At 40.6% G+C, this 20,438-nt stretch overlaps 1 protein-coding gene across 2 annotated transcripts in view; it reads left to right on the top strand.

The window, feature by feature from the left end:
* Nucleotides 1–3,180: 3,180 nt before the first annotated feature.
* Nucleotides 3,181–20,438, top strand: part of LOC109896499 (phospholipid-transporting ATPase ABCA1-like) — a 296,174-nt gene continuing 278,916 nt past the window's right edge. For both annotated transcript variants that reach the window (XM_031832341.1, XM_031832340.1), the window contains exons 1-2: nt 3,181–3,320; nt 17,140–17,268. In XM_031832341.1, coding sequence (XP_031688201.1) covers nt 17,203–17,268 — 66 coding nt within the window. In that variant the 5' untranslated portion in view covers nt 3,181–3,320; nt 17,140–17,202. The remainder of the gene's footprint in view (nt 3,321–17,139; nt 17,269–20,438) is intronic.

Here is a 20,438-nt window from a genome sequence, read left to right as displayed (position 1 = left end):
ATTGAGCCCCAACACTTAATTGATTGAAGCAATTTTTTGGGCAGCAGAGGTCTCACCTAGGCGGTATAGGTGAGAATACACATGTTTTATACTGCACTCCAACACTGCTAGGACTAGCCTCTGCAACCCCTCGAGCTTGCATATGGAATAAAACGTTTTAGGCAATGCTTACCAAATACTAAACACTCTCATATGGCTGCAATGATGCGATTCCTGTTTGTTTCCTGGCTGCTCAGTAAACATCCCGCTGATATACATAATTATGTTCCTCCAATGCACCACTGGTATTATAATTTATCGCTGAATGCAGTAAACCCTTAGTCCCGTTGTTACCAAATTATATAGTCGCCATAAAACTCAACAGAAAATACACTTATCCGGCCCTCCTGTGATGCAGCCACAAGTTGATAATCAACAGCATCATCAATATCAACAACTTGGCTGTTACAAAATATGCTTTAGGGTTCCCACCTGTTCCCTTCATTTTCTAATACATAGTATTTGAATAATAAATAAAATAGACATATTTTTAGGTTGAATGTTCTCATGATTTATTGAAGATCTGTCAACTGGTGAACACAGGATGTCATTCAGTATACAGCTAGTCTTGTAAGAGAATACTTTTGAAGTCCAGGGGCCAAATGTATCAAGCGTCTCAAAGTAGGAATGCTGATACCGGATCAGTTTAATGAATCAGATTATGGACAGGGAGGTCCTTGTCATGGATCCCTCCGGAACTTTCATCACGCACACCTGTCCCCTATTCCCACTGATTAGTATTTGTATATACAGTGGGGCAAAAAAGTATTTAGTCAGCCACCAATTGTGCAAGTTCTCCCACTTAAAAGATGAGAGAGGCCTGTCATTTTCATCATAGGTAAACTTCAACTATGACAGACAAAATGAAAAAAAAAGGATTTGTAGGATTTTTAATGAATTTATTTGCAAATGATGGTGGAAAATAAGTATTTGGTCAATAACAAAAGTTTATCTCAATACTTTGTTATATACCCTTTGTTGGCAATGACAGAGGTCAAACATTTTCTGTAAGTCTTCACAAGGTTTTCACACACTGTTGCTGGTATTTTGGCCCATTCCTCCATGCAGATCTCCTCTAGAGCAGTGATGTTTTGGGGCTGTTGCTGGGCAACACGGACTTTCAACTCCCTCCAAAGATTTTCTATGGGGTTGAGATCTGGAGACTGGCTAGGCCACTCCAGGACCTTGAAATGCTTCATACGAAGCCACTCCTTAGTTGCCCGGGCGGTGTGTTTGGGATCATTGTCATGCTGAAAGACCCAGCCACGTTTCATCTTCAATGCCCTTGCTGATGGAAGGAGGTTTTCACTCAAAATCTCATGATACATGGCCCCATTCATTATTTCCTTTACAGTCATCCTGGTCCCTTTGCAGAAAAACAGCCCCAAAGCATGATGTTTCCACCCCCATGCTTCACAGTAGGTATGGTGTTGACGAGTTGAGTTTTTACCAAAAAGTTATATTTTGGTTTCATATGACCATATGACATTCTTCCAATCTTCTTCTGGATCATCCAAATGCTCTCTAGCAAACTTCAGACGGGCCTGGGCATGTACTGGTTTAAGCAGGGGGACACGTCTGGCACTGCAGGATTTGAGTCCCTGGCGGTGTAGTGTGTTACTGATGGTAGGCTTTGTTACTTTGGTCCCAGCTCTCTGCAGGTCATTCACTAGGTCCCCCCATGTGGTTCTGGGATTTTTGCTCACCTTTCTTGTGATCATTTTGACCCCACGGGGTGAGATCTTGCATGGAGCCCCAGATCGAGGGAGATTATCAGTGGTCTTGTATGTCTTCCATTTCCTAATAATTGCTCCCACAGTTGATTTTTTCAAACCAAGCTGCTTACCTATTGCAGATTCAGTCTTCCCAGCCTGGTGCAGGTCTACAATTTTGTTTCTGGTGTCCTTTGATAGCTTTTCGGTCTTGGCCATAGTGGAGTTTGGAGTGTGACTGTTTGAGGTTGTGGACAGGTGTATTTTATACTGATAACAAGTTCAAACAGGTGCCATTAATACAGGTAACGAGTGGAGGACAGAGGAGCCTCTTAAAGAAGAAGTTACAGGTCTGTGAGAGCCAGAAATCTTGCTTGTTTGTAGGTGACCAAATACTTATTTTCCACCATCATTTGCAAATAAATTCATTAAAAATCCTACAATGTGATTTTCTGTCATAGTTGAAGTGTACCTATGATGAAAATTACAGGCCTCTCTCATCTTTTAAGTGGGAGAACTTGCACAATTGGTGGCTGACTAAATACTTTTTTGCCCCACTGTATGTACCCTTTGGTTTCCATTGGGGGGTCTATTATTTTTCCAATGTCCGTTGGTGAGTGTGAGTACCTGTGCTGTGTGTTATGCGCTTTCGTGCCCTTGTGGATTGCGCAGATGATTACGGGTCTCGTCCCATGTGACAATCATTGTGCGTGGGTGTTATTTATTCGATGTACTCCTTGCTCTTTTGTTTGGGATTCAACCCTGTGTTTTTGTTACGTGTTTGTTTAGTCTTTGTCCCTGTCCCTTTACACGGTACGCCATAATTTTGGGCTTAATAAAAAAAATATTACGCATTCCTGCATCTGTCTCCCGATCTTTCATGCCAAAGTGACAGTCCTGATCCTAAAAATTCAAGACCAGGACCATTCTGTAATGAAAGACCTGACACATCATTGAACTTTATTTCCACACCTAGTCATCAAACCTCAGAAATATATTCAAATGAGTCGTATCTCTGTTTAGCTTAGATTGAATGATGACCTAAAGCCCACAATTACAATGTATTTTAAGACTTGAGTCATGAGAATGTTTCAGTTTCTCAAGGCCATGGAATATTTGCAAAGTGTCTCCCTCACCTTGATTTTTACCTCAGCCAATTAAAGCTAGAATTAAAGCTTTGTCTATGAATTTGAAAGTGGTTACATTTCTCAAGCCCCATCCCTAAGGTTTTTTACACTAGTCAACATGTGTTCCCGGATTGAGTTTCTGGGAGTAAGCCGTGTAATGTACACTTGCACACTACCTCGTCACCTGGGTCTATTACCTCAGTGCTGTGGCCATGGTAGTCCCTGTAGAGGTCATTTGCATACTTTATAGCTCTGGGTAAAAGGGGATGAGACAGGGAAGGAGGAAGGAAAGTAGAAAAGGGATAGAGAGAGATAGTGGGCTCAGAGGAAAGAGGGTGATGATAAGAGTCACAGGAACTTGTTTGGAGTTTGCACTGGGTCATTGTCATCTGGGGACTCCTAAATGTGTGCAGAGAATAATTATATTCTAAAGATCTAGGAGGTAAGTTGCTCATAAATAGATTTTTTGGTAACACTTGACGGTACAGAAATTAATAGGTAGCCTATTTACATAGAAAGTACATGATAAGTGTGTAGTTACACAGTAATAACCTATAACATACTTGTGTGTCTTTGGGATTTATCAAAAACTACTACCTCTAAGCATCATTGGTACCCGTTACCAATTGTGTGTTTTTAACTACATGTTACATAGCAAGGCCTCATGTGATGCCCTGGGCTGTTATTGTTGCTAGCTAGTTTCCTCCTGGGGCTATTTGCATTTTAGCAGTCGCTCTTATCCAGAGAGACTTACAGGAGTCCTTAGTGTTAAGTGCACAGACAGATTTGTGTACCTAATTAGCTTGGGGATTTGAACCAGCAACCTTTCAGGCTACTGGCCCTTAAACTCTATGCTACCTGTAGCCCATGACTGGGTCATTACTGCTGGTTTATGAAATTCAGTGCACAAGGTTGAGAGCACATGGGGGTTGGTGGCACCTTAATTGGGAAGGACAGTCTCGTGGTAATGGCTGGAACGGAATGAGTGGAATGGTATCAAATACATCAATGTGTTTGATGTATTCAATATCATTCCACTCTTTCCGCTCCAGCCATTACCACAAGCCTGTCCTCCTCAATTAAGATTTCCATGGTTTCCATGTGTTTGATGCCATTCCATTTACTCCGTTCCAGCCATTATTATGAGCCGCCGTCCCCTAAAGAAGCCTCCACTGGAGTTAGTTTACACTGTGTAGTTATTATATTACCACGAGGGGTACAATTATTTCATAAGTTCTGTCTAATGACTTGGTTTACAATGTAAATGACATTTTTTGATACATGCTTCCGTAATTTTGTGTATAATGAATTATAACTGGAAATAGTTTTGAATTAATCAGATAAAGCACAAGATATGCAGTACAACATACTGTATGAACAAGATACAAGATTTACATTAAACTACACAGTATGACCAATATATAAAATATATAGCACAAGATATGACCAAGATAAAATATATACAGTACAAGATACTGTATGAACAAGATATACAGTACAAGATATTATATGAACAAGGTACAAGATATACAGTACAAGAGATGAACAAGACAGTAGAGCGCTTCACTGGCCCAAAAAGTTGGATGCTATCATGATTACGGATAGTTTTGAATGAATTGTGTATAATGATGAGTGAGAAAGTTACAGACACACAAATGTCACACCCCCAAGACATGATAACCTCTCGTCATTACAATAACAGGGGAGGTTAGTATTTTTTGGGGGGTATGATATTTGTGCGTATGTAAATTACTAAACTATCCGTAACCATGGTAGCATCCACATTAATGTATTAGAGCTTAGAAACATTCTATTCTCATTTACAATAAATGTGATTCCAAAATGACACAATACATTATTTACCATTCATTTCTATTGGGCACAAACCAATCTGAAACACAACCAAAACAAACAGCAAACGCATCCAAGTTTGTAGGTTCACTGCATGCTAGGAATATGGGACCAACTATTTTTTGGTGACTACATTAATGCACCTATAATTGAATTTGTCCCAATACTTTTGGTCCCCTAAAATGGGGGGAGGGGGGGGGGGGGGAGTGCTGTAATTTGTAAACGGTTCACCCGATATGGATGAAAATACCTTCCAATTAAAGATGACAGTCTGGAATTGTATCATTTCACATCCAATGTGCTGGATTACAGGGCCAAAACATCAACAAAATTGTCACCTTCATAAATACTTTTGGAGTTCCCTGTCTTTGCTTTTGGACAAGCTGGTTGACTCCATAATGCTTACCTTCAGCAATAGCTGTAACAAGTGAAAAACAAACATTGATTGACATGTATTAGCTTAATATATTCTCTAATGTGTGCTAAACATCAGTGGAGGCTGCTGAGGGGAGGACGGCTCATAATAATGGCTGGAACAGAGTACAAGATTTATTTGATACCATTCCACCAATTCCACTCCAACCATTACCACGAGCCTTTCCTCCCCAATTAAGGTGCCTCCAACCTCCTGTGCTAAACATGCAGTAAGCTGGTGCTAACATGGCTAATTAGCAACTAACAATTGAGTAATAGGCACCAAATTATCATGAACTTACTGTTGTTGATGGATGCTAATATCATGCTGCTTTAAACATCTGAATAGCTTTAGTTCATGCGGCGTTGCGTTCTGTACAGTGAGCCATTTTCAACATTTCACAAACAGTTTTGTTGTCAAGTTTTCAAACTTAAAAGAGGCAATCTGGAACAAAGCCATCACTGACACACTACATGTTATAGACAGAGCGGGATGGCTATGGATGCTAGGGCTAACCATCCATGACATTATAATGTTCGTTTCATTCATATTTTGAAGCTGTACAGTCTTTGTTTAAAATTACATTGTGTACAAAAAATGAAGTATTCTTCCAGAATCAATGTCTATATTTAATTAAATTAAAAGACTGCCCCTTTAACACAGAGATAACACAATAGCTTTGATGCAGAAGATTCAACATTTCAGAACATTTTGAGTTAAAGCCAATGTACAGCATCAGTAGAGGAAGTATACAATTGGTTGCAGTGACATCATTATGACACATTTTATGACTTCAAGGTCATACTATTTGAATAAAGAAGTTGTGTTAACGTTAACTAATTCCAGACCAAAAAGTGACATGCCAAATTTGGACCTGCTGGGTCAGTGAAGGAAGGATGTAGTGTACAGTCGTGGCCAAAAGTTTTGAGAATGACACAAAAATTAATTTTCCAAAAGTCTGCAGCTTCAGTTTGTATGATGGCAATTTGCATATACTCCAGAATGTTATGAAGAGTGATCAGATGAATTGCAATTAATTGCAAAGTCCCTCTTTGCCATGCAAATGAACTGAATCCCCCCAAAAACATTTCCACTGCATTTCAGCCCTGCCAAAAAAGGACCAGCTAACATCATGTCAGTGATTCTCTCGTTAACACAGCTGTGAGTGTTGATGAGGACAAGGCTGGAGATCACACTGTCATGCTGATTGAGTTCGAATAACATACTGGAAGCTTCAAAAGGTGGATAGTGCTTGGAATCATTGTTCTTCCTCTGTCAACCACGGCTACCTGCAAGGAAACACGTTCCGTCATCATTGCTCTGCACAAAGAGGGCTTCACAGGCAAGGATATTGCTGCCAGTAAGATTGCACCTAAATCAACCATTTATCAGATCATCAAGAACTTCAAGGAGAGCGGTTCAATTGTTGTGAAGAAGGCTTCAGGGCACCCAAGAAAGTCCAGCAAGCACCAGGACCGTCTCCTAAAGTTGATTCAGCTGTGGGATCAGGGCACCACCAGTACAGAGCTTCCTCAGGAATGGCAGCAGGCAGGTGTGAGTGCATCTGCATGCACAGTGAGGCGAAGACTTTTGGAGGATGGCCTGGTGTCAAGAACGGCAGCAAAGATACAACTTCTCTCCAGGAAAAACCTCAGGGGCAGACTGATATTCTGCAAAAGGTACAGGGATTGGACTGCTGAGGACTGGGGTAAAGTAATTTTCTCTGATGAATCCCCTTTCCGATTGTTTGGGGCATCCGGAAAAAAGTTTGTCTTGAGAAGACAAGGTGAGCTCTATCATCAGTCCTGTCTCATGCCAACAGTAAAGTATCCTGAGACCATTCATGTGTGGGGTTGCTTCTCAGCCAAGGGAGTGGGCTCACTCACAATTTTGCCTAAGAACACATCCATGAATAAAGAATGGTACCAACACATCCTCCGAGAGCAACTTCTCCCAACCATCCAGGAACAGTTTGGTGACGAACAATGCCTTTTCCAGCATGATGGAGCACCTTGCCATAAGGCAAAAGTGATAACTAAGTGGCTCGGGGAACAAAACATCGACATTTTGGGTCCATGGCCAGGAAACTCCCCAGACCTTAATCCCATTGTGAACTTGTGGTCAATCCTCAAGAGGCAGGTAGACAAACAAAACCCCACAAATTCTGACAAACTCCAAGCATTTATTACGCAAGAATGGGCTGCCATCAGTCAGGATGTGGCCCAGAAGTTATTTGACAGCATGCCAGGATGGATTGCAGAGGTCTTGAAAAAGAAGGGTCAACACTGCAAATAAAAGCCTTTGACACTTGTAATTATACTTCAGTATTCCATAGTAACATCTGACAAAAATATCTGAAGACACTGAAGCAGCAAACTTTGTGGAAAATAATATTTGTGTCATTCTCAAAACTATTGGCCAAGGCTGTATAGCTGGAGTTTACACAAAGTGGGTTGAGCATCCCTTAATGGGATAATTCACTCAAATTACAAAATGGTATATTGGTTTCCTTAACCTGAAATCAATCTATGTACAAAGTTAGACATCAAGCCATATCTAGTTTTGTTAACCTGGTCACTGTCTCCAAATGGAAGGAAATCATTATGTGTCATTTGGGTGAACGATCCATTTAATGTTTTGTGAGTGCCGACTGAACTTTTTCAGGTGAAGGTCAAGGCAATCGGTTTAACCACATACATTTTCTCCTATACAATTCTATTTAGCTGTATACTTACTGTAAAACACTACAATTTACAGGGTCAAGCCTCTTGAGATGTGAGCAAAAATACCTTTGTGCCAAATTGCATGTAATTGTTTCTACATAAAGATATCAGAAGGGGCTGAACCTCTCAAGACTACCATTTGAGGCCCCATCTTGAGCATGCATTTTATAAATAGTAAATTACCTTCTGCATTTTTTATAACATAGGTTTCTGGTAATGGCAGGGCTTTTTTTTACCCAATGATGTCTGTGTAGAGCGTAATGAAATATTCAAGTAAAGCAGAGGCAATTACATGACCTAGTGTATATCGTTTCTGAAGGCTTCGCAGAAGAAACTGACTGGTCATAGGGCAGTTCAGAAAAATGCCTGTTGGACTGGTCCATCTTTAGCCCGGTAGGCCTGTCTAAATTGTCCTAAAGGCCTCAAGGAAAATAAAAAATGTCCCGGTGCGTTAAAAATGCCTGAGCCAGGCCCTCCCGAGTGGCGCAGTGGTCTAAATAAAACACTGCATCGCAGTGCTAGCTGTGCCACTAGAGATCTATATATATATACCTCTGGCCCTTCATTGGACACTGTGTTAACTAACCTCCAGACGAGCTTCAATGCTATACAACTGAAATGACATAATTTGAGTCAATTGGAGTTGTACCTGTGGATGTATTTCAAGGCCTACCTTCATTCTCAGTGCCTCTTTCCTTGACATCATAGGAAAATCAAAAGAAATCAGCCAAGACCTCAGAAAATGAATTGTAAACCTCCACAAGTCTGGTTCATCCTTGGGAGCAATTTCCAAACACCTGAAGGTACCACATTCATCTGTACAAACAACAGTATGGAAGTATAAACACCATGGGGCCACGCAGCCGTTATACCGCTCAGGAAGGAGACACGCTCTGTCTCCTAGAGATTAACGTACTTTGGTGCGAATAGTGCAAATCAATGCCAGAATAACAGCAAAGGACCTTGCGAAGACGCTGGAGGAAACAGGTACAAAAGTATCTATATCCACAGTTAAACAAGTCCTATATCGGCATAACCTGAAAGGTCGCTCAGCAAGAAAGAAGCCACTGCTCCAAAACCGCCATAAAAAAAGCCAGACTACGGTTTGCAACTGCACATGGGGAAAAAGTTCGTACTTTATGGAGAAATGTCCTCTGGTCTGATGAAACAAAATAGAACTGTTTGGCCATAATGACCATCATTATGTTTGGAGGAAAAAGGGGGAGTCTTGTAAGCCGAAGAGCACCATCCCAATCGTGAAGCACGGGGCCGGCAGCATCATGTTGTGTAGTTGCCTCAGGAGGGACTGGTGCACTTCACAAAATAGACAGCAACATGAGGAAGGAAAATTATGTGGATATATTGAAGCAACATCTCAAGACATCAGTCTGGAAGTTAAAGCTTGGTCGCAAATGGGTCTTCCAAATGGACAATGACCCCAAGCATACTTTAAAAGTTGTGGCAAAATGGCTTAAGGACAACAAAGTCAAGGTATTGGAGTGGCCATCACAAAGCCCTGACCTCAGGGCCTATAGAATATTTGTGGGCAGAACTGAAAAAGCATGTGCGAGCAACGAGGCCTTCAAACCTGACTCAGTTACACCAGCTCTGTCAGGAGGAATGGGCCACAATACACCCAACTTATTGTGGGAAGCTTGTGGAAGGCTACCCGAAACGTTTGACCCAAGTTAAGCAATTTAAAGGCAATGCTACCAAATGCTAATTGAGTGTATGTAAACCTCTGACCCACTGGGAATGTGATGAAAGAAATAAAAGCTGAAATAAATCATTCTCTCTACTATTATTCTGACATTTCACATTCTTAAAATAAAGTGGTGATCCTAACTGACCTAAGAGAGGGAATTTTAAATAGGATTAAATGTCAGGAATTGTGAAAAACTGAGTTTAAATGTATTTGGTGTATGTGTAAGGTGTGTATGTATAAGGTGTATGTAATCTTCTGACTTCAACTGTACATTGGCCATATACCACACACCCTCATGCCTTACTTATTCAAAGTACATGCATGGTACTTTGTGAGGGGCACACAATATGCAGCCTTTGGTATACAGTAGCTACAGCCTTAAATAATGAACAGATGTTGAACAGTATTTAAGTTGCTGTAATTAAGAATGTTTTCAGTCAACTCACCTGGTAATGCAAGGGTTAAGTGAACCACAAAACAACTTACACTCACACTGAGGAACCCCAGTGTTCTCACTGAAAAAAACAGAGCGGTGCTTGGTTATTCATGTTGTAAATAAAGTCTGGAAATGTCTCAACATGTTCCTGAATAAACCTTACCAGCTGTTCAAAAATAGCTTGGTAGAAATAAGGGTGACAATACCTTGAAGGGACAATTCCATGGCCACATTTTTATTAAAGCACAGATGTTCTGGGGAATTAGTTTAGGATGTTTAAGAACTATTCTTGAAGGAAGTAGTATCAGGAAAAGAGCAGAAGGCCCTTGGCCCTCCTACATTGCACAGTTGGTGGTATAATCTGCTCTGACTTTGGAAAGCTTTAGTTACCAAACGGTCATTGACAATGCAGATTAGGTTCACTTTTAGGTTTTGATTATGTAGTTGAATGTCAAAAAACTGTTATTTTAATCCCAATTCCACAAACACAAGGAGGAGGCAGACAGTCAGTCTCTACAGTCCTTTAAGATCTTTATTTTCTTAGTATTAAAAAGTGGTTTACAGGATAGAAGTAACACAGAACAAAAACACAAGGTCGTTCAGCTTTTCATCCCGAGCAGGGTCGATCCTGTCCGCTCTTCCCGGTCAGGGTCAAGCAGTAGTGATGCGTGTTTCAATCAGTGTAGAAGAAGTGGAGGAGACAAGTCAAAAATAAATGTCTGAAGCTTTGACACATGGATTGTGTAGATGTGCCATTCAGTGGGTGAATGGGAAAGACAAAAGATGTAAGTGCGTTTGAACAGGGAATAGTAGTAGGTTCCCTTGGGCACCAGTTTGTGTCAAGAACGGCAACCCTGCCAGGTTTTTCAAGCTCAACAGTTTCCTGTGTGTATAAAGAATGGTCCACCACCCAAAGTACATCCAGCCAACTTGACACAACTGTGGGAAGTATTGGAGTCAACATTGGCCAGCATCCCTGTGGAACACGCGCAACACCTTGTAGAGTCCGTTCCTCGACTAATTGAGACTGTTCTGATGGCAAATGGGGGGTGCAACTCAATATTTAGGAAGATGTTCCTCATGTTTTGTACACCCAGTGAATTTTATTCATTATAAATGAGGCAAAATGTATAAATGTATTCAGCAGGAGGTCCTGTTTCTATCACAATAATGATCGTTGATAACGCAGTACTGTATTTGCCACCGACGGGAAATGAAGGTGAAGTTGGCTGAAAACACCTTTGAACGTGGTTAATTCATCTGAGCTATAATGAAGACCCCATCTCTGTCATCTCAAATACAACGATATTCAGAGAGGAAAGTGTTGGTCAAGAATACTGACGTGTCAACCAGAGAATGATTTTTTGGTAAAAGCGGACTGTTTATTTGCGTGACCCAGCAATTCACCTTTCCCCTCAGGTACTAATTAAAACGAGCTGTGCCATCAGCCATCCCTATTGAACCGGCCTCAGAGACTTTTAAGATTCCCACATGTAAAGAGAGCGTGTGAGCTATAGAAAGAACATTAGCTCTTTGGGAGAGGGCTTTTCTAAAAGGATGTTAAAAACATTCCCTGCCTTACTCCGTTTGGATGACAAAATATCTGTTCACACGTTCTGTCATTGCAGGGGTTGAAATTATGCATTCAGATGTAGCAAGTCCCCAAAAACCAGGCTTGCACTTTTCTCATACTACATGCTTTAATTTCCTTTCTTTCTTTCTTTTTTCCTTCTCTCCTCTTTTTTTCGCTCCGTTTCTTTTTCTCTTTCCTCTGCCTCGACTGTGCTCTGTTCTCGGATCCTCTTTGGAACTAATGACACCATTGAGACGGCTTGAGTGTAAAAAGTGGCACGGCAACATATTTAAATTATTCAGTAGTGTTTCCTCTGTCACTGAGACAGAAGACAATTATGGAAAACCAGGGAGACTGTACTGTATGGCTATGAACTCACGAGGGCTTGTGTTGTGTTTGTCTAACTCTGACTTAGATACAAATCTCCATCATCAATCCCATTTCCTGTTGACTGAATATTTCCCTATTAAGCAGGCCTCTATGTAGCTTGATCCAGCGACATTCACGCTTCACAAGGTATAGGCGATGTGCTGGGAGAGTGTTATTTACCCTTCATGGTTGACGTGACTTCCAACACAGAAGGCTATTACGAGCTGTCCTTCCCTATGTGCAATGCTTGTTTCTAAAGAAGGGGGTTGAAAGCTTTGCAAGCGAATGTGGTACATACTCAATTATACAAGCACTTGAGGGAGACAAGTGTTCATGCATATACAAGGGGGTTGCTATATAAAGGAAACATGCTGTTTTATCCTGGTGACATTTGTCTGCTCCTTAATGTCAACTCACCTCAAAGACATGGGAAGTATGGGAAGACTTTTTGAAGCCATCTGCTTCTAGGGTCATACAGAGAGTGAATACATGTATATCTGCAATATCCAACTTTTTGTTTTGTTTCATGTGTGTTGACATTTTTCTTTGGGTATGAAAAAATACACGTTATGGTAATATTTCAAAAGATGTATTCACTTCAATGAGACAATTCCATTGATGCCCCACCTATTCCTATATTTCAATAATTCCTCATATCAGATGTTTGTATATAGTATGATAATAGTTGTATATACACTGTTGTACCTGGACCCAAAAGGTTTCTACCTGGAACCTAAAATTGTTATTCAGCTGTCCCCATAGGAGAACCCGTTAAAGAACCCTTTTTGGTTCCAGGTAGAAACCTTTTGGGTCCAGGTACAACCCTCTTGGGTGTCATGTAAAACCCTTTCCACAGAGGGTTCTACATGGAACCCAAAAATAGTTCTACATGAGACCAAAAATGGGAATTTAGCCCAGTTGGAGTCTCAGGAGTTTCCAGGTTTGGTTTTGTCTATGTTTTGTCTGTTAGCCTTTACAGCAGCTTAACGCCTAATAGTAATGGAACTTTAATTATTGAAGGTCTTCCGGAAACAGCGTCTGGGGACCTAATTCTCTTTTGCACCATTAGAGTATCTTTCTGGCCACCTGGATGTCCAGCTTTCATGACAGTGAATAAAACATCTACGGAGTAACGGTAAATAATGGAATAATACAGGGTGGAAATGGAAGGGAAGGAAATGGAGCGTTAAAAGGGGCACATTTGTATGTGGCTTCGACTCGGGCTAAAACTTGCATCCTCTATTTTTTTGCTACCAAAGTCCTACTGTTGTTTATGCAGGAAATGAAGCTTCAAAGTAGCCTTAGAATAGCAGACTATATACCATGTCTTCAGAACGTATTTATACCCCTTGACTTATTACACATTTTGTAGTGTTAGAGCCTGAATGATATATTTTGTCTCATATATTTTGTCTTATATATTATATATTTTGTCTCACCCTTCTACACAAAATACCCATAATGACAAATAATGACAAATATCTCATTTACATAAGTATTCACACCCCTGAGTCAATACTTTGTAGAAGCACCTTTTCTGGGTATGTTTCGAAGAGCTTCCAACACATGGATTGTGCAAGATTGCCCATTATTCTTTTCAAAATTCTTCAAGCTCTGTCAAATTGGTTGTTGATCAAATCTAGATAAACATTTTCAGATCTTGCCATACATTTTAAGGAACATTCACTGTCTTCTTGGTAAGCAACTCCAGTGTAGATTTGGCCTTGTGTTGTAGGTTATTGTATCGCTGAAAGGTGAATTAATCACCCAGTGTCTGGTGGAAAGCAGACTGAACCAGGTTTCCCTCTAGGATTTTTCCTGTGCTTATCTCCATCCCATAAATGTTTTTATCCTGAAAAACTCCCCAGTCCTTAACGTTTACAAGCACACCCATAACATGATGCAGCAACCACTATGCTTGAAAGATATGGAAAGTGATATTCAGTAATGTGTTGTATAGGATTAGCCCCAAAAATAACACTTTGTATTCAGGACAAAAAGTGAATTGCTTTGCCACATGTTTTGCAGTATTACTTTAGTGCTTTATAGCAAACAGGATGCATGTTTTGGAATATTTTTTATTCTGTACAGGCTTCCTTCTTTTCACTCTGTCAATTAGGTTAGTATTGGGGAGTAACGAAAATGTTGTTGATCCATCCTCAGTTTTCTCCTATCACAGCCATTAAACTCTGTAACTGTTTTAAAGTCACCATTGGCCTCATGGTGAAATCCCTGAGCGGATACACCATCCAAAGTCTAATTAATAACTTCACCATGCTCATAGGGATATTACTCATCTACCAATAGGTGCGCTTCTTTGGCATTGGAAAACCTCGCTGGTCTTTGTGCATAAATCTGTGTTTGAAATTCACTGCCCGACTGAGGGACCTTACAGATAATTATATGTGTGGGGTACAGAGATGAGGTAGTCATTCAACAACCATGTAACTTATTATACGAATTGTTAAGCAAATGTTTACTCCTGAACGTATTTAGCCTTGCCATAACAAAGGGGTTTAATACTTATTGACTCAAGACATTTCAGCTTTTCCTTTTTAATACATTTTTGAACATTTTGAAAAATACTTCCACTTTGACATGATGGGGTATATTATGTAGGCCAGCGACAAAGAATCTCAATTTAATCCATTTTAAATTCAGGCTGTAACACAACAAAATTTGAAAAAAAGTCAAGGGGTGTGAATACTTTCTGAAGGCACTGTAGCTTTTCTAGCTTAACGTTCACCTATAAGGTCCATGACATTGTCCATTTGGGTGATACAATTAACAAATACTGTATATGGTAAATGGTGTAGTGATAGCTCTGGTCCAGGGCTTTAGTGTGCGTTCCTTCACGTGCTCACCCACGTCCTGGACCATAGCTAGTGTAGATGTAGTACTACCAAACAAAGAAAAACTGAGTTGAAACCGAAACCGAAGTGTGTTGATTACAGTAGGCACTTGTTATTATAATGGTAAATCAGCAGGTTAAATGTATAATTTGGTTAAGAAAAGCTTTGGTGATGTCTAATGTAACGTAATAGAATGCAGGTAAAGGTTACAGTATGTCAGTGATGGATTCATAATCTAATAAGGCCCTGCCTGTTGTGCAATTATTGAGTTTTTAATAAAGGTCACGGTGAGAGTGTAAAATGCCATCGTATATCAATCTGTGTTTATTATCTGTTTAATCAGTGTGCCAAAGCCACTCAAATCTTTCGTAAATCCTTTTATTATTATCTGAAATATAAATAAAATCTACATTGACTTGTTAGTCATAAATTACTTGTAAATACACAGTACAACTAGTTTTTGAATTGACATTTCATTCAATGAATTCCATTCCAAGGAGTAAGACCGATTAAGGTCCACAATGGGTGTCTGCATATTTTGTTTTTCATCACAAGTGACCTTTTCCTTTGCACAAATCTGGTATTGAATTCAACTGTGATTTATGTTGCTTAGCTACTGTATGCAGACATAGAGCATTGAAATACTCAGGTTTAGAACCAGTTATCACAGAATATTGAACCGGCACACCAAATGTTAAATAATGTGCAATGTCCCTGTCAAAACCTTGCTGAGTAAAGTCAAGTAAATACATGTATAGAGTATAGGTTTTCCAGCACACAGCTTTGACCTACTACTGTCACTATGTTGGTATTGTACCTACACAAACTATGTGTAGGCAGGTTGCTTGGGAGTCAAACCTTCTCAAACAGCCTAATGTATACTCTTCAGAGGTACTGTATAATGGACTTAACAGTGTCCTGCTATTACAATGATGTATACTGGTATATATACAGTATATGTCACTTGGCTGTATGTATTTTTAGATATAGGCCTATTTTAAAAGTGTATTATTGTGACGTCACCAACATTATTGCAACAAGAAATACAAGTACAAACATAACTTTAAGCTACACTGAACAAAAATATAAACGCAACATGTAAAGTGTTGGTCACATGTTTCATCAGCTGAAATAAAAGATCCCAGGAATTTTGCATCCGCACAATGTGCACAAAATTGTTTACATCGCTGTTAGTGATAATTTTTCCTTTGCCAAGATAATCCATTCACATGACATGTGTGGCATGTCAAGAAACTGATTAAACAGCATGATCATTACACGGGTGCACATTGTGCTGAGGACCAGAAAAGGCCACTCTAAAATGTGCAGTTTTGTCACACAACACAATGCCACAGATGTCTCAAGTTTTGAGGGAGCGTGCAATTGGCATGCTGACTGCAGGAGTGTCCACCAGAGCTATTACCAGAGAATTGAATGTTCATTCCTCAACCATTAGCCGCCTCCAACATCATTTTAGAGAATTTGGCAGTATATACAACTGGCCTAAGAACAGCAGACCATGTGCATGGTGTCGTGTGGGGGCGAGCGGTTTGCTGATGTCAACGTTGTGAACAGAGTGCCCCATGGTGGCAGTGGGGGCAGGCTTAAGCTACGGACAATGAACACTATTGCATTTTATCAATGGCAATTTGAATGCACAGAGATAACGTGACGAGAACCTGAGGCCCATTGTTGTGCCATTCATCAGCTGCCATCACCAGCTTGATAATGTACGGCCTCATGTCGCAAGGAAAATGTCCCAGTTCTTCCATTGCCTGCATACTCACCAGACAAGTCATCTATTGAGCATGTTTGGGATGCTCTGGATCAACTTGTACAACAGCGTGTTCCAGTTCCCGCCAATATCCAGACATTTTGCACTGCCATTGAAGAGGAGTGGGACAACAGTACACAGGCCACAATCAACCGCCTAATCAACTGTAGGCGAAGGAGATGTGTTGCACTGTATGAGGCAAATTGTGGTTACACCAGATACTGACTGGTTTTCTGATCCATGCCATTAGCTTTTTTTAAAGATGTCTATGACCAACAGATGCTTATCTGTATTCCCAGTCATGTGAAATCTATAGATTAGGGCTTAATGAATTCCTTTCAATTGACTGATTTCCTTACGTGAACTGTAACGCAGTAAAATCTTTGAAATTGTTGCATTTATATATTTTTTCAGTATATGATAATGCATCACTGGGTTGTCCCGAACCAGGTGCTTTGCTATGAGACCAAGGCCTTGGGAAGTGGGTGATTAGTGGCATTCCCTCCGGCATGATGCACTTGTTCTCTGTATTAAAACCAAAACCCTGCTTTTATTCCCTTTAGGGTCTATTAAGTGGGGGGTTGCCATAACAACACGTTGGCAGGATATTGCCTAGATACGGCATAATGGGTCTCCTGACACAACTTGGTCTGCTCCTGTGGAAGAACTTCACTCTCCGGAAGAGACAAAAGGTAACTAACTACACACCCTCAAAATAAATCAACCTACATCTGCTAAAATCATGGACACAGGGCCGTAACTAGGGTTAGAGTTTTAGTGAGGTCTGGAAAAAGATTTTACTGCATTTCTATCAAATTAAAAAACTTTAAAATGCTATTTGAAGAACAGCAAAGACAAGGAAAAATGACCTGAGCCATTATCACCTTGGCTGCTATAGGTTCATTCATCTCACGCGATCTACAAAGAGTCGGTCTTTGTTTGTTTGGTGGATGTCTGTAGACATGGGAGCAGCAAAACTTTTTTACTCCTGTTTTAAAATTGCATTTTGTCCGGTATCTCGCAAACACGCTCTCATCAGCTTCTCTAGACTAGTTGCCTATGAGGCTGGCTGCAAGCGTGATTTGTTTCACGTCACCCTCAGTCTGTGCCACGAGAGGGCGGAGTTAGCCGTTTGAGAGAGTTCTGGGAGGAAAATCCAGGGGATGCAAGCAAACATAACGAACACACCACTGTTCATGATTTCACTAGTTGCAAAGATGCAGGTGCAATTAGAACTCGGTCAGATCAAGAATATCAGCATTCTGAGCTTTGATCAACTCTGGAAGCAATATTTCTATCATACAGTATATATATATATATACAGTGGGGAGAACAAGTATTTGATACACTGCCGATTTTGCAGGTTTTCCTACTTACAAAGCATGTAGAGGTCTGTAATTTTGATCATAGGTACACTTCAACTGCGAGAGACGGAATCTAAAACAAAAATCCAGAAAATCACATTGTATGATTTCTAAGTAATTAATTAGCATTTTATTGCATGACATAAGTATTTGATACATCAGAAAAGCAGAACTTAATATTTGGTACAGAAACCTTTGTTTGCAATTACAGAGATCATACGTTTCCTGTAGTTCTTGACCAGGTTTGCACACACTGCAGCAGGGATTTTGGCCCACTCCTCCATACAGACCTTCTCCAGATCCTTCAGGTTCCGGGGCTGTCGCTGGGCAATACGGACTTTCAGCTCCCTCCAAAGATTTTCTACTGGGTTCAGGTCTGGAGACTGGCCAGGCCACTCCAGGACTTTGCGATGCTTCTTACGGAGCCACTCCTTAGTTGCCCTGGCTGTGTGTTTCGGGTCGTTGTCATGCTGGAAGACCCAGCCACGACCCATCTTCAATGCTCTTACTGAGGGAAGGAGGTTGTTGGCCAAAATCTTGCGATACATGGCCCCATCCATCCTCCCCTCAATACGATGCAGTCGTCCTGTCCCCTTTGCAGAAAAGCATCCCCAAAGAATGATGTTTCCACCTCCATTCTTCACGGTTTGGATGGTGTTCTTGGGGTTGTACTCATCCTTCTTCTTCCTCCAAACACGGCGAGTGGAGTTTAGACCAAAAAGCTCTATTTTTGTCTCATCAGACCACATGACCTTCTCCCAATCCTGTTCTGGATCATCCAGATGGTCATTGGCAAACTTCAGACGGGCCTGGACATGCGCTGGCTTGAGCAGGGGGACCTTGCGTGTGCTGCAGGATTTTAATCCATGACGGCGTAGTGTGTTACTAATGGTTTTCTTTGAGACTGTGGTCCCAGCTCTCTTCAGGTCATTGACCAGGTCCTGCCGTGTAGTTCTGGGCTGATCCCTCACCTTCCTCATGATCATTGATGCCCCACGAGGTGAGATCTTGCATGGAGCCCCAGGCCGAGGGTGATTGACTGTCATCTTGAACTTCTTCCATGTTCTAATAATTGGGCCAACAGTTGCTGCCTTCTCACCAAGCTGCTTGCCTATTGTCCTGTAGCCCACCCCAGCCTTGTTCAGGCCTACAATTTTATCCCTGATGTCCTTACACCCTCTCTGGTCTTGGCCATTGTGGAGAGGTTGGAGTCTGTTTGATTGAGTGTGTGGACAGATGTCTTTTATACAGGTAAGGAGTTCAAACTGGTGCAGTTTATACAGGTAAAGAGTGGAGAACAGGAGGGATTCTTAAAGAAAAACTAACAGGTCTGTGAGAGCCGGAATTCTTACTGGTTGGTAGGTGATCAAATACTTATGTCATGCAATAAAATGCTAATTAATTACTTAAAAATCATGCAATGTGATTTTCTGGATTTTTGTTTTAGATTCCGTCTCTCACAGTTGAAGTATACCTATGATACAAATTACAGACCTCCTCATGCTTTGTAAGTAGGAAAACCTGCAAAATCGGTAGTGTATCAAATACTTGTTCTCCCCACTATATATACAGTACCAGTCAAAAGTTTGGACAGACCTACTTATGCAAGGGTTTTCTTAATTTTTTACTATTTTCTATGAAATAACACATTTGGAATCATGTAGTAAACAAAAAAGTGTCAAAATATATTTTATATTTGAGATTCTTCAAAGTAGCCAACCTTTGCCTTGGTGACAGCTTTGCACACTCAGCTTTGGACATTCTCTCAACCAGCTTCACATGGAATTATTTTAGAACTGTCTTGAAGGAATTCCCACATATGTAAATATTAAGAAAAACCCTTGAATGAGTAGGTGTGTCCAAACCTTTGACTGGTACTGTATATATATTTAAAAAACAAATTAGAAAGCACTACCGCGGTGTACTCATATGTAGTTGGCCATAAGTGAGTAAGAACCTCTAAGGTATTGTGTTAGGGCAAAAATAGAGGGATTTGTCTTAAAAACTAGTACATTTCTATGTGAGCTGCTGCCCGAATTCTCTCGCTGGATAAAGGTTTTTACCCTGACACACAAGCTGGAAGTGTCACATTCAATTTGCAGAGATTCATCCCTTCTAAATGTTATGTCACTTGCCCCCTGTGTTTAATCTTTAACAAAGTCAGCCTGATGGGAATGGATGGGGCTTTGGGAATGAGTGGTCAAAAGTTTGTTTAAAAGCTAGACTATACCTTTACCCACCAAAACATCCACCTACAGTATTACGTTAAATTCGATAACATAGGGGTATGTGAATATGACACACATACAATTGTCTCTGTCCTTGCAACTGCTTTTATAGTGGAGCATAAAGACTGTTTTTTTGAGAAATAAAGAAATCCCCCTTGAACCTCCTTCAATGAGATTCAAAAATGGGCTCTTCATGCTCTTCCTTGATTTTATGGTCAGAGAGTCCAAGGACATTTACAACGCCCACTCGTTATTCTGGTCTCTGTCAAT

The sequence above is a fragment of the Oncorhynchus kisutch genome, linkage group LG9, assembly GCF_002021735.2.
Source record: "Oncorhynchus kisutch isolate 150728-3 linkage group LG9, Okis_V2, whole genome shotgun sequence".
NCBI lineage: Eukaryota > Metazoa > Chordata > Actinopteri > Salmoniformes > Salmonidae > Oncorhynchus > Oncorhynchus kisutch.
The sequence above is the reverse complement of the archived record's forward strand: the minus strand, read 5'-3'. Positions and strand labels throughout refer to the sequence as shown.